Below are 13,456 nucleotides of genomic sequence, written 5' to 3' on the forward strand. Positions count from 1 at the left end.
AGTTTTCCACAAGGTCTCACTCCTCTGAGAAACCTTCTGCACACCTAAACAGAAATCAGACTAAGAAGATTGCACAAACTAATATAAACCCTACTGCGTTTTAAAGGGACTTACCACCTCTGAGGGTCTGAGAAATGTTTTGGGGCATTCTAGATTAGGCTGGGATTCTCTTAAAATCTTTAAGATTGTTTAAGAAAGAGTAGAAGAGGCATTTGCTTCCAGCACAACCCCACTAGAATCTGAGTGGAACTTAACTTGCACAAATGAGGAAAGAAGGTATCCTTACCTGTCTTGCCTGGCACAAGCTATCACGCACCTACTTTTCCTAAACCACAAAACAATAGGGCTCTGGTACCAACTCAACCTCTCTGTGCCACAGAGGAAGCTAATGCTGTAAAAGAAAAGGACAGTGCAGTGTGTAATGTGGAGTAAGACCCAAAAATAGACAGAAATAGTCAGAAAGACAAATGTGCCATGGAGAGCAGAAGGGAGGGAGGGAGCACCCAGGCCACTCCCACCAGTTCATGTCAGTATGTGAAATGTTGCATCCGTCTCAGGAGAGCAATGACCCAGTTCCCCAGCTGGGACCCCTTCAGCCACAGAAAGAGTTCATATAAGTTGATCTGCCACAGGCTTAGGGCTTCTGTGAGTGAGATCTGGGCCCTCCTGTAAAGCGAGTGACTCTTGCTCCGCTGGTACCTAGAATGAGAGAAACAGCTGCGTTAGATCCAGCCGGAAACAGCCCAGGAGGAAGAAGGCCTGTCCTACATCTTCTGCACAACTGACCTTCCCCAGGGGTGGCAATATCCCCCATCTGGAGAATCCCCAGGAAGCAGGGATTTTCTCTAAGCAGTACTTCTGAGGAGCTGGGGACCACCTTTCTTAGAATGAATCTGGCAGAACAGACAGCCTGCTCCCTTGAGAACTCAGTTCTCTTCCCACTGTGTGTGGTGATCCTGGGTCATGGCATTCCTCTGCTTCTCTGCCCACCTTCACTTCAGCTCACAGACACAGGTGCACACCCCTATTGCTTTTCCTGGTAGCACACTTTTAAGATTCCAGCAATCCTGACACACTAACTCCAGGAAAAGTATTTCTCTGCCTTTCTTTAGCAGGGGCTAAATGGGATTCATAGGTCCCTCATCAGCCCAAGGAAAAACTGTTATTTCATCTACAAGGAGGAAGAATCTGAGGCAGAAGTGCACTGATTCATAAGACTCACAGAAGGAAATCACTTGCACAACTCCTGTTCCTGGCTTTTAAACATCAGCCTGATCTTCAGTCAGCCCAATCCCCTCAATCAGGCTGCAGTGAACTTTAAGATCTATGCTACTCACAAATACTGCCTAGTGGCAATGCCTGTAATGGGCAAGAAGCCCCTTCCCCTCCTCTGAGGGGAAAAATCCTAAACCCTTAACCTAAGGCCTCCAACTCTACTCCCGTCTCCAGCCCCAGGGTGACAGGTTTGTCCTCTGAAGAGGGTGGTGGGTGTAAGAACAGCACAGACAGAGGCTGAGATGTGTAATTGAGCAGGGCTAGGACCACAATGAGAGGAAGAGATCCACAGCTAACAATAAAGGGTCAAGAGGTTGAGTCAGAGCCTTGTCAGGCCCCCTGAGTGGGGCCCTAATAAGCCTTAATGGCCCTGACTAGCCTGGAACCATCCCCAACCCTCTGCTCATAGGCCCAGGAACTTCAGTTAATCTCAGACCTGCACTTTCAGTTCCGGCCTGAGCTACACTGGAAGAATAATGGTCTTCAGCTCATGCCCTGTTGTGAAGCCCCATGACCTGGACCTCAACTCACATATTGACCTCTTTGCTTGACCTCAGTCCTGTCTTGTCACCATGGACCTGATTGACAACCACCAGACATAATCTACAGACTGACTTTCTGGTTTGTTCTTAGAGCTGCCCCATTACCAGGATTCTGCCTTATCCTGTGAACTTCTGATTGAATCCAACCACCATCTCAGGGTCTGTCCTGCAGCTCCTGCTGCTCCCTGTCTGGCCTCTGATGTCTGGCTCAGAGACTCACGTGGAAACAGCTCTGATGCAGCAGCGAGACATGTTGAGGAAGGAGCTGGCACTGGCCCGTGTGTGCAGGGCTGACTCAATCCCCCTTAACAAGTCGTTGGTCTTCAGCAGAAGCAGCATCTGGCGGGGAACGTTGTTGAGGAGCTGGGTGATCTGGGGCAAGTAAGCAGCAGCATTGGACCGGATCTCCATGTCCTGTGGCCAGCCAGGTCATGTCAGGGAGAAAGGAGAGAGAAGGTGAGAGTACATGGGAAATTCAGGTCCAGACACAGCTGAGATTTGCAGGAAGAGAACAGTGTTTTAACAGATCATGACAGTAGGCCAGAAGCTACAGAGCTCTGTCCTGCTTTCCTGCAGACACTGGGCACAGCACTCATAGCACAGATCACTGTTGCCATATCCCATCTGCCCCTCAGTGAGATGAGGACCCATTCCCTACTGAAACAACCCAGTGATAACTTAGAGACTACAGCCTGAGCCATTTAAGATGAGCTCCTCTCCAAATACAAGCCACCAGAGCAGGCAAGATAGTCAGCCACGCCTCTTCTTCATGTTTTTAGATCTGAGAATTCCCTCACCATCCCAGTTAATGTAGCACACTGTAGCTGGGAGCTGATCCTATAAGCATACCTTGTCCCCACCTCTTCCTACAGAGGCCATGACATGAATCATGACATGAAATCCAAAGACAAGTCTCTGGAACATCTGAAATCTACAAAATCCAGGGGGACATATGCAGGGCAACAGTAAATAACTTCATACAGGAAGGAGGCTCCTTTGTAGGAAATGACAGCTCTGAAGCCTTCTCTCCTCTGGAATGAGGGATGGCCTACAGTGCATGACATGGGATCTCACACTTTGTGAACTTCAAACTTATTATAAAGGAACAGACCTGCACAAACTGAGCGTGCAGGTCATGATGGTCAGAGATGTACACGGCTCACACACCACCATGGTTGCTGCTGACAAACCAATCTTTGTGTCCTCCTGCCTCCATCACTAACCAGATACACAAGGCTTCAGCAAGAAGATGTTTAGCTCTCCTAAATGTTTTGTTCCATTATTTGTTGGAAGAAAATTCCTCCCTGATTATCTCTTATGCCTTTCCCCAGCCAGCATCATTGCAGAGCTTACATTATTTTCCAGACATAGGTTTTCTTTTCTATTTCTTTTCCTTTTATTTTTAGCTCCAGCTGCTTGTCCACATCACAAAACAACCACATGATCAGCCATCAGAACTGTCACTTTCTGTCAAGGGCAAAGCTTGTGTGCAGAGGAAGAAATAAGCTAAGCCACAGGACCTGAGAAAAGCCCCTTGGCTGCAGCTGCTGAGGCTGCTGCAGGATGCAGCAAAAGACATCATTAAATCAGATGAGATGAGGCTAGCAGCCATCCTGAGCAATCAGCTGCTTGGCCCTGGCTTAAGGCAGGAACAACTATACCTATGGCAATCCTCTTACATTTGCCCAGCCTGCACCTAAACTCTCCAGTAACATGAATCAAAACCTCCCCAGACCATCTACGCTGGCATTTCACTGCTTTGCCACTAGATCTGGCTTTTCTCATGTTTAGCTGAATTTAAACCCATGACTGCTTGTCCTGCTTGCAGCACTCTTTAAGACACTAGAAAATCACTTCTACAACTCTTCCTGACCTGCCTTTTCCAGATTATTTTTCTGACCTAACTTGCTCAGACTTACCTCATGGGTTGCATCTGCTTGGCCACTACTAGTCCTTGTAGATTCCTACTGGACTTGCCCCAGCTTCATCAAACCTTTCTTGAGATGCAGTGTCCCAGACTGAGTACAGCACTACAGATAAGATTTTGTTTCAGGAAGGTTGTTTCCTTGTCTCACAGGCTATTGTCATGTTGATACATCCTCAGGCACACTCTCTGGAGCTCTGCACTGATGGTACCTGCCTACACAGTGCTCAGCTCTTGCTGCTGATAAAATCTTTCAAATTCACCTCTAAAGTAAGGGCAAGCAGCAGCTCATTTCCTAATGCCACAGCAAATCTGCTCAGCTCCCCATTATCTGTTGCAGGATTATCTAGTTTCAGCATTAATTGTGTCATGTAGGCAAAGACAACAGAGCTGTTTCCATACATGCAAATCAACTCAATGACAAAGTTCATTAGCACACACAGGGTACCCTGTAGCTGCAGCTACACCTCTGGTGTAACCTTCACAAGCAAGTTGGGGAATAAACATTGCTCACTAACTCAGATTCAACACTGGCCTTGTAGTACAGGAGTCAATGCTGTACCAATTTGCTTTGGCACCTCTGAATTTTCTTCTGGAGCTACCAGCTCCAGAACTCACCAGATCAAGCACAGATCTGTTAGATAGTCATTATATTATTTCTGACATGCAGAAAATTAACTCAGGTAATTGGGAGGGGGTCCATTACCCAAGGTATCTGACCAACTCATTGCTATGGATAATGGCAAGTCAGTACAGCAAATTCTGACACATCCATCAAAATGAAGGAACTTTTGGAAGAGAATTTCATAGGACAATATTATAACGCTACTTAAATTAATTTCATCCACTCTACTACAGATGTGTGCAGATAAAAGCAAACCATAGGATACAACACACTTCTACTTACAGACACTTGTCCATTGGCTGATCAACATCACTTCATGTTCTTCTCTAGAAAGAGCACACTGGCAGGGCTGCTACTATTTTTAAGGTGGGGTATTGTGTTTATCAGGTGTGCAAGGAAGCGTGAGAAGGATCCCAGCACATGTGGGTGTGAAAGGGTGAAAAATATAAGTGGCAATTTCCCAGATTTGTAGTGATTGAGTTGACAGGATCTGCAGTTAAGCAACCTTGACTCCAAGTTAATAGGGTTTTTGATTGGGAGGTAATTTCCAGGGTTTTTTAGAAGTTTATATCAGTGCTGATAGTCATTTACATGAATAGTGACAATGCATTATCCTTCTCATGTCTTCCCACTAAACCTTTATGTCTCCTGTACCTTATCCTAGCCTCCTTGATGGTTTCCTGCACAGGTGCATTCAACTTTTTTTTAAGGAAAGGACAATCCACTAATATTTCCCCAGCCAGAAATGGTGAATACTTAGGTATTAAAATATTATACAAAATTTAAGCAGCCCATGACAAGTGAATCTGGGAAATTAAATTCAGCCACTATAAAACATATTGCATACTCCAGAAGGAGTTCTGGCTCTTTTCTAGATCAGCTATCACTGCAGAAATTGCTACAGAGCTGCCAGGGGTTGCCCTGCACTGCTGTACTATCAGTGGTGCTAGTGATTTCAACATAGAAAGGTACTGAGGAGAAGCAAGGGCACACGTTAGGGAAGCACACTCAAGACCTACCTCGCTGGCAGAGACTGGTGACTGGTCAATGCCCCTGTTGACAGACTCCCAAGATCTGGCAGTCAGCATGCAGGCAAAGAGAGGATACAAATCCCCTGCCCCAAGCCGCCGGCTGTATTTCTGCACCCTCTTCATATCAGCCTTGATGAGGGCCTGCCAAAGGCGGCAGTAGTCCATGCGGAATGACTCGCTCAGCACCTGGGAATAGAGACATGGTCCCCAGAAGCCCATAGAGGACAGGAAACAGGGGGAAAAGTCTTCCATCCCTTACCTGTGCCCTATCCTCTACTTCAAAGTCATAAAATACCATTAGAGGGTTATGGAAGTATTAGGAAAAACTTATGTGCTTAGAGGGGCAAGGCTGCAGCCTGATGCCCAAAGGCAGCTTCACAAGGCCCTGAAAGCCCCTCATACCCACATACCTGGTAGAGCCCATGATCCAGGAGGATAATGTGAGCTTTGCCAGAGGCTGGGCACTTCTTCACTAGCACATTGCCTGGGTGTGGGTCACAGTGCACAAAGCCATTCACAAAGATCATTTCGCTGTAGAGCTTCCCCAAGTTGCGAGAGATCTGTGAGGAGACAAGACATGGTCACACACTGCCACCCACAGTAGGGTGCCTGCCAGGGAGGGAGGCAGCTGTCACTATTGGACACGAAAGAACATAAGCACACCACCGTTCTCAAGGTGAAGGAAGAAAGAGGAAGTTTATTTTCTGACTCCAACATTTATAGTTTTCCAAAAGTGACAGCGGATTGGAGGGTGACAGTGACATCTCTCCAATGACACTAGTCAAACCAACAGTCAATCAACTTTCTCCTCCTCCATAAAAGTAGACAAACAATCAGTTATTTACAGAAAGTGTCTGAGAAAGTTCACCACAAGAATGTCAATATCAGAAGGCCTAGAAAATCCTAAAAAACCAGGGTGACAAGCAGCCTCTGTGTGACACCCCAGGAAGCAAGGGTCTGTACATGCTCATATCCCCACACAAGCTCCTGCAGCTCCTGACACTGATGGAGGCACAGGGTGGCTGCAGGCATCTACAGGTAGCAGGGTGTCCAGGGCATTCAGGGAAGGATCCATGCAGGGAGCACCATGAAGGTGTTTGTGGGATCACGGATTATTTAAAGACACTTGTCTAGCATTAAAAAAAAGAGATAGTACCTGTGGGTACGAAAGGGGTTTCTGGTAATGAGGAGGAAAGTGGGACAGCAGATAGTGGCAGACATGCACTCACAGGGAAGGCAGGGAAATTGCTGCTGGGTGGGTGAGACTGCTTGGAGGAAGATCAGGTGTTTCCATCCTTGGGTGGCAGCAGGACACAGTGGAGAAGGGGTGAGGGGAGACTCAGCTAGTCAGTCTGCCCACCAGAATGAACATGGGCTCCCTCTCCCCTCCCTCCATCACACTGTCCCCCACTTTTCCTCCTCCTTTCCTCAGACCCATGCTAATGTGATTTGCAATGTCTGTGAAGACGAAGAAGCAGAGAAAAGCTGTTTAAAACATCCTGTCACTGCTGTGTCCCTCCGTACTACTGCTCCTTATCACCAAGAGATGTTATTAAAGTTAAAAACCTCCTAGGAGGAAGCAAACATCCCCAGGGCATGAGATCAGTCCCTTACCATGCACTAACACAGCAGCCTTGCCCTGCCATCCCATCATCAGCCCTTCCTACCATCCCAAGAGGCACAGTGCTCCACAGCAGAGTGCTGAATGAGCAATTAAAAAACAGTTGTTATAAATTATTTCAAGCATATCTCCAGACACACTCTGTAAGCAGCAAACTGGCAGCTGTCCCCATAAGCAGAGGTGGTAGAAGAGGTAACAGGGATAGCAATGACAGCTCATCCTGCAGAAAACCAGACAGACAAGAAAGGGCTTGCTTTACTCTGAAACATGGCCACCTCTGAGAGGCGCATTCACTATGAATAGTGGCCAAGTAACTACAAATAAGGAAAAAGAACAAGAAGCCTTCCTGCAGCACACTAACAGGGACAGTGGTAGGATCAGGTGAAACCATCCTCTGTCCCTCAGGTGGGACCTGGAACTGCTGCTGAATCACGTGAATGCTGGCCCGCCCCATGATGAATCATCCACACAAACAGCAGAGCCCTGTGATCTCCTGTACTGCAGCTTCCCCAATGCCATGCAGGTGTTATTTTAAGTACTGACTGAGGGGAGTGATGTTTCCCTTCTGAATCACCAGCAGAGATCACCAGAGCCATGAAGTGACCCTTACAAGTCTCCTTGATCGGCAAGCTCTAAAATTAGACAGGACCAATGTACCAGGTGCTGTGATCTCATAAAAGAGCTGAGTAGCCCTTGCTGACAGTCCAAGGACATGCCAAATAGTCTGCTTTAAGCCCATCACATAACTCATTCACAAAGCCTCCCAGAGACCCATACACCAGAAGGAATGGACTCAGACATTATGACCGATCACAGCATCAACCCTGACACTGGTGCACACACTGGGCTAGCCACACTCAGCCCTCACTGTCTCAGCTGTTTGTCTTCCAAGGGCATGGAAAAGCACAGAATTTTAGAAGATGAGGACTTGGGGACAATCTGGGGCCCAGCATGATGCCTCATACCCACTGAACACAAGTCCAGACAAGGGCTGGCAGTTCTGCAAACCTATTGATTGGTCATGGCTGAAGGGGTGGTGCAATCTCCATCCTTAGAGGTTTTACAGACCTGACTAGCTAACACTCTGAGTAAGCTGGTCTGACCTCATAACTGACCCTGCCTTAGAAGATTTGATAGAAAACTTCCTGAGGTTCCCTTCCAAACCCAAATATCCTAGGATCCTACAAAAACACCTCTCACCAGGTTATCCATGCCACCCTCATTAACAGCATCTTATGATATGGCTGCAAGTTCCATATGCAGAGATGGTCCCCCCTCCCGAGTCACCATCAGCAGAAAAGCAACTAAATAGATCTATGGTCATAGCCTCTGGCAGCCCATAGTGCAACAGAAAAGCAGCTTGAGATCCAGCTTCGCATCCTCCCATGAAAGAGAGGGGTCATAGCCCTGCTCAGACTCACAGGCTGGGTCATGGGAAGAAGACAATGTTCACTGCAAGATCCCCATTCTCTCGCTCTTCCCTGCTGTTCTTATATTTACCTAACCCCCAACATACAACCTTGACTATCTCCAGTATCTTCAACTAAACTTTGACTTCTTTAAGACATATGAATGTATTCTGTACTATTTCATTAGCATACAGAAGATAAGTTACAGGGATTTATGATGCAAGCATATAAACAGTCTTCACTTTCAGAAAAAATTTACCATGGAGCTCTGGTGCACACTGAAGTACTTTCACATAATTTTGTCTGTTACCATACCTCTAAAATACGATACAAAACAAATTAAGACAGAAAGCAACAATACTGTCAAATTCTAAACAAAATAGGAAGCTTTACACTCTAGGTCTGAAACTGTAGTATGTGAATAGCAACCTATCATCATAATTCAGACAAAGGGAGTCCACATTTCTTGAGAAAGTTTAGGAAAAAAACCATGAAACTTTTATATACATTAATTCTTCAGTACTGTGCCTTGTCACTTCAGGCCTTTATTCCATCCTTATTGAGATGGCCACTGGATAAATAATAACTACAGAATTCACTTTGGAAGAACATGGCTAGGTGAAATGAGAAAACAGACTTATGAAAACCTCTGCTCAGGAGAAGGGAGGAATTCAGCACACATTTAGGCTATGTAAGACCTCAGGGTGAAGGTGCATCACAAATTAGAAAAAAGGTTGCAATGATTTACAGAAGCAAAGACCACAGTTAAAACACAGGCTTTTTGTTATGACACAGAGAGGTCATCAGTCCTTTCCCTGCTTATCATCCAACAAAAAAAGGTCTTTATCATTACCAGTGTCCCCATCAGTGTCCCCCAGCATTGTTCTGCTGCACACTGTAAAAAAATAATAATCAGTCTTGGAATTCTGCATTCACTTCCAGACACCTCATTAACTCAAGAGATGCAGAGTACACAGAGGGAGTTCAGAAAAAGCTCATAAATGAGCAGGATGCAGGAGGCATTTACTTGGGATAAAGATTAAAAGAGCTGAAGTTTCCAAAGTTGGCTAAGGAATGGCAGAGGAGGAACAGTCTACCAGTTAGGAGGTTTGAATAGCAAGGAAGCAGAAGCACCTGTAGCTCTGTATGTGCTACAAGAAATAAAACCAGGCAAAAGCGGGTGCATCATGAATGGCATAATTTAGGCATAACACATAAGAACAAAAAACTATGCTGATCAGCAAGCAGAGCTTAGCTTGATATATCAGGATGACATCAGGCTCTGGGTCTGGCCAGAGGCATGTCCCTGCCTATTGCCAGAAGGAGTGTTATTGCCTAAAAGAAGCTAAATTTGCCTGTCTGCGCTGCAGCAGAACATGATGACTACAGTCACCACGCGAGCCTGTGGCCTCTACCAGTCAATGCAAATACCAACCTGCCACTGCCAAATTATGTGACATGACCATGACACCATGGTGTCTGGCAAACCACACATTTTCAGCCCAATGTTTTCATTTAAAAAAAAAATAGAGCTGAGGAATAAACAGATTGCTGACAACAATCAAGCAATGGAGTGACAGATATATGGATAAGAGCTGGACTTCAGAGCAGCCTAAACACATTACCCAAATGCTTTTTACCTACTCAATCTGACTTTCCATTTGACATTGCTCCTTTTTATTCCTTTCTACCACTTCAGTCCTCAAGGCCAACAAGTGCTATTGCTACTCTGGTCCTCCTCTACAATGTCAGACCTTCCAGCTTGGTGTCATCAACAATCTCCTTGATACAGTTCTGTTTGTGTTGAGGTCATCGCCAATTTGTTTAGTGAGATCTGTTTGAAGAGCAAATCTCATTGTTTCTATGAGTTTCCTACCTGCTTTGCAATTTCCCTACTAATCCCCACTTTTTCTTGTTAATGGAGTCATATCCAGTGTACCAAATATTTTAACAAGTACACCTACTGCATTTCTGTCACCTAACTCAGAGGATCCCAAGCTGCAGTGCAGGTACCAGCAGTGATATATGCAGCCACAATATGTTGCAGCCATCAGTTTTGAAAGCCTAGACAACCTGTCACGCTTGCCCCTCTATGCAACTCTCCCCTCAACAAATCAGCACACCCACTGACAGAGCAACATGACAGTAACAAAACTCTAGAAAGTTCATCACAAGTGAGCATCTTTAAAAACACCAATATACAAAAATTACCAAGAAACCTCTCAGAAAACAAAGAATGCATGCAAATTTGAGTTTATGAGCATTCCTACAGTAAAAAGCACATATATCATGCTCACAAGTAGCATGATATAATGCAATGTAACAAACCAGCTTGGGTTATCCGGGGAAAGTCACTGATGCTTTCCTGTACTTGTGAGCAAGCTGGAGTGATTCTGGCTCTATGCCTCTAACTGACATGAAGAAGAAAGGCAAAGAAAAAATACTGTGTCATGGTCCTGTAGAGATGATCTCACTGCCTGCCCCTGATAAGTCCTAGATGAAACTGCCTGATAGGGCATCATCCCTTCCCATCCCACCTCCATCTGTGACTGTCTCTTTAGATCAGGAGCAGATACTAGTCTCTGGCTTTAATTTGGCTGTAATATTTGCCAATTATTTTAAGAGATGGCGACACTAACTTCTATTGATCTCATTAAAAGTAAAGGTCGTTGTGCAGCTCATTTCTCAGGGCTCAATATTACCTCCTCCGGCCAAAATAATAGCATTGATTTTGAAACCTTAATCGAAGGTTAATTGGATTGAAGACTGTACTGGGTTTTTGCTTGCTTTCATTGTTGTTATTACAGACATTGTCTAAGGTTTTGCTTAATCCTGCTAGGGCAATTCTGGCCAATTAAACTGGTGTCAAATTAGCAAAGGATGTGGATGGAGAATAGCCACAATTTGAAGCCTTCTCTGCCTCTGCTCTGAAATGGCTCTGATCCATAGTAGATTAGGATGGTCACACAAGAGATCTGATTTCATACCCTTTGATCCACTTGTGAGGATCAAAAGTGCTCTGTTAGGCAGTTCTATTACTATCCAGTGATCTAGCATCACAGCAAGATGATGTCTGAACACACTTGATGTCCTGAAGATACAGGAATAGTTTTTAGGACTCCTGGAGCGCACTCCCAGCATGCCCCATATTCTCTGCTGGGGACTCAGGAAATTATTTTCATGCTCAATGCTCCATCTTCCATGGCATGTAGGTGGAGAGAAATACTCTGATTCATCCACCCAGGGAACTGAGGGACTAACTCATCAAGTTTGCACAGATTCTCAAAAGGGCACAGCTAAAGAAGACGACTCATTGTTTTTTTATTGTTTCTTGCATCTCTGTCAGACCCAAAATGACCATGGGGATCATTTCCCTTGGTTTTAAATGCAGTTATATTTCCTTGGATTTAATGTAAAGCATCTTGTTCAGACTTAAGCAATTGATTGACATCAATGCTCAATACCAACTTTCAGTAAGAAACAGGTCTGTGTGTAATTTAACTCTTTTACCTGGTGTCTGTGCACAGTTCAAAAGCTGAAAATACCAGAGGTCACTACTCCTGCTTATCAGTACCTTGTGAATTTCACTAAGCTTCACACAAGATGAAATGTAAGAGAATCTGCAAAGAAACCTCTCGCCAGACTAACCAGTAAGTGCAAAGAGCAAGAATAGCCATTTTCCCTAGAAACAGTGTTCTTCTCTATGCTCTGCTTCATCTAACTCTTGAGTGTTAGAAGCACAAATACTTCAGACATGAGAGGTTTCCACTGCTGACAAAAGGATCCCACCTGGGGAAATCCCACTTAAATTTTAGCAGCTACACAGCTACAGCTCCTGACTCTTGGCAGAAGGGTAAATCCCACACTGAAATCCTATTTCAAGTTCCAAAGCCGTCAGCTGCAGGAAGGTACTGGGCTCTTTATCGAGTTAAGAGATACTGTTTCAGCGTAGAATCCATTTAGTAACAGAAAGAAGGAAAACAACACAGTAGGATGGAGTAACAGACGTCAATAATTGCACACAGCCGCTCATCTTAAGTACCTTAGCTGTTTGATTTCAATTCTCAGCTGGACAAAACACTTTTCTGACTTCTGAATTAACCATGGCTCATGACCAGGCTCTTAGCAAGCTGAAGTGCATGGCTTTGTTTCCTTTCCCTGACTCAAATCCACACCAGGCTGATCATGGGGACTCTTCACTTGGCTACCTGAGCTGGCTGGTTGGTTTGAGGGTATACAGCACATGCCATGAGCACATCTGGAAGTTCCACAGGTCCTAGAGCCCACTGATACAGCAGCCTCTGCAGTGTCAGGTAGAGAACTCACAAAGAAGGACACGGAGAACCCATGAGGCAGACCAAAGATAATGTTAAGATTTGTATACAAATACAAATGAATCTGGTATAATCAGAATGGATACAAAAAAAAGGAATGTTTGTGCCATTTGGGATCTTCTTTAAAAATCCATGATCTAAGTAGCCTTGCTGCCCTTCCTTTCCTCCTGTATACAGTATGCTACAAACCCCTTGAGAGCCCCTCAGTCTAATTTTTCTCTCTTCCCTGCTCTACCTACTTCTTCCAAATATACCTTCCCAACCAAGACTGCAAATGTTGTGTTTTAAAATAGGAAGAGTCCAGTTTCCAGATGCCCCCTTCTTAGCCCTGCCATGTTCTAGTCTTCCCTTAAAATTCCTGCCAGCTCATTCTTGGTAACTCCCTTCTCCAGACTTCTCTTTCACTGTCAATATCCCAGTTGCATGTTCCTCCTCAGCTACACTACAGTGTACAAGTACACTTGTACATGAATAAGTAACTGTTCCACAGGCAGATATTTCAATGTTTGCACTTGTCTTTAGAAATCAAAGCCTTCTCTGATTAAATGCCATTACAATCCAGCACTTGGACGGATCCAGAGAGATTAATGTGCTTTTGGGCAGCTTTAATGATAATCCTGCCACAGACGGTATTAAGTAAATGTCAGTAACCTGGTTTGAAGGGAGCTTTCACCTCAGAGATCCTTTCCATTTAG

The 13,456-nt window shown here is 45.0% G+C and overlaps 1 protein-coding gene across 1 annotated transcript in view; it reads right to left on the reverse strand.

Annotated features, from left to right (window-relative positions):
• Nucleotides 1-160: 160 nt before the first annotated feature.
• ADCK1 (aarF domain containing kinase 1) overlaps nt 161-13,456 on the reverse strand; it is a 70,425-nt gene continuing 57,129 nt past the window's right edge. Inside the window, exons 8-11 of the mRNA XM_005417449.3 lie at nt 5,808-5,957; nt 5,386-5,583; nt 2,038-2,231; nt 161-699 (exon numbers count right to left, since the gene is read on the reverse strand). Coding sequence (XP_005417506.1) covers nt 528-699; nt 2,038-2,231; nt 5,386-5,583; nt 5,808-5,957 — 714 coding nt within the window. The 3' untranslated portion in view covers nt 161-527. The remainder of the gene's footprint in view (nt 700-2,037; nt 2,232-5,385; nt 5,584-5,807; nt 5,958-13,456) is intronic.

The sequence above is a fragment of the Geospiza fortis genome, unplaced genomic scaffold (genome assembly GCF_000277835.1).
Source record: "Geospiza fortis unplaced genomic scaffold, GeoFor_1.0 scaffold54, whole genome shotgun sequence".
Lineage (NCBI taxonomy): Eukaryota > Metazoa > Chordata > Aves > Passeriformes > Thraupidae > Geospiza > Geospiza fortis.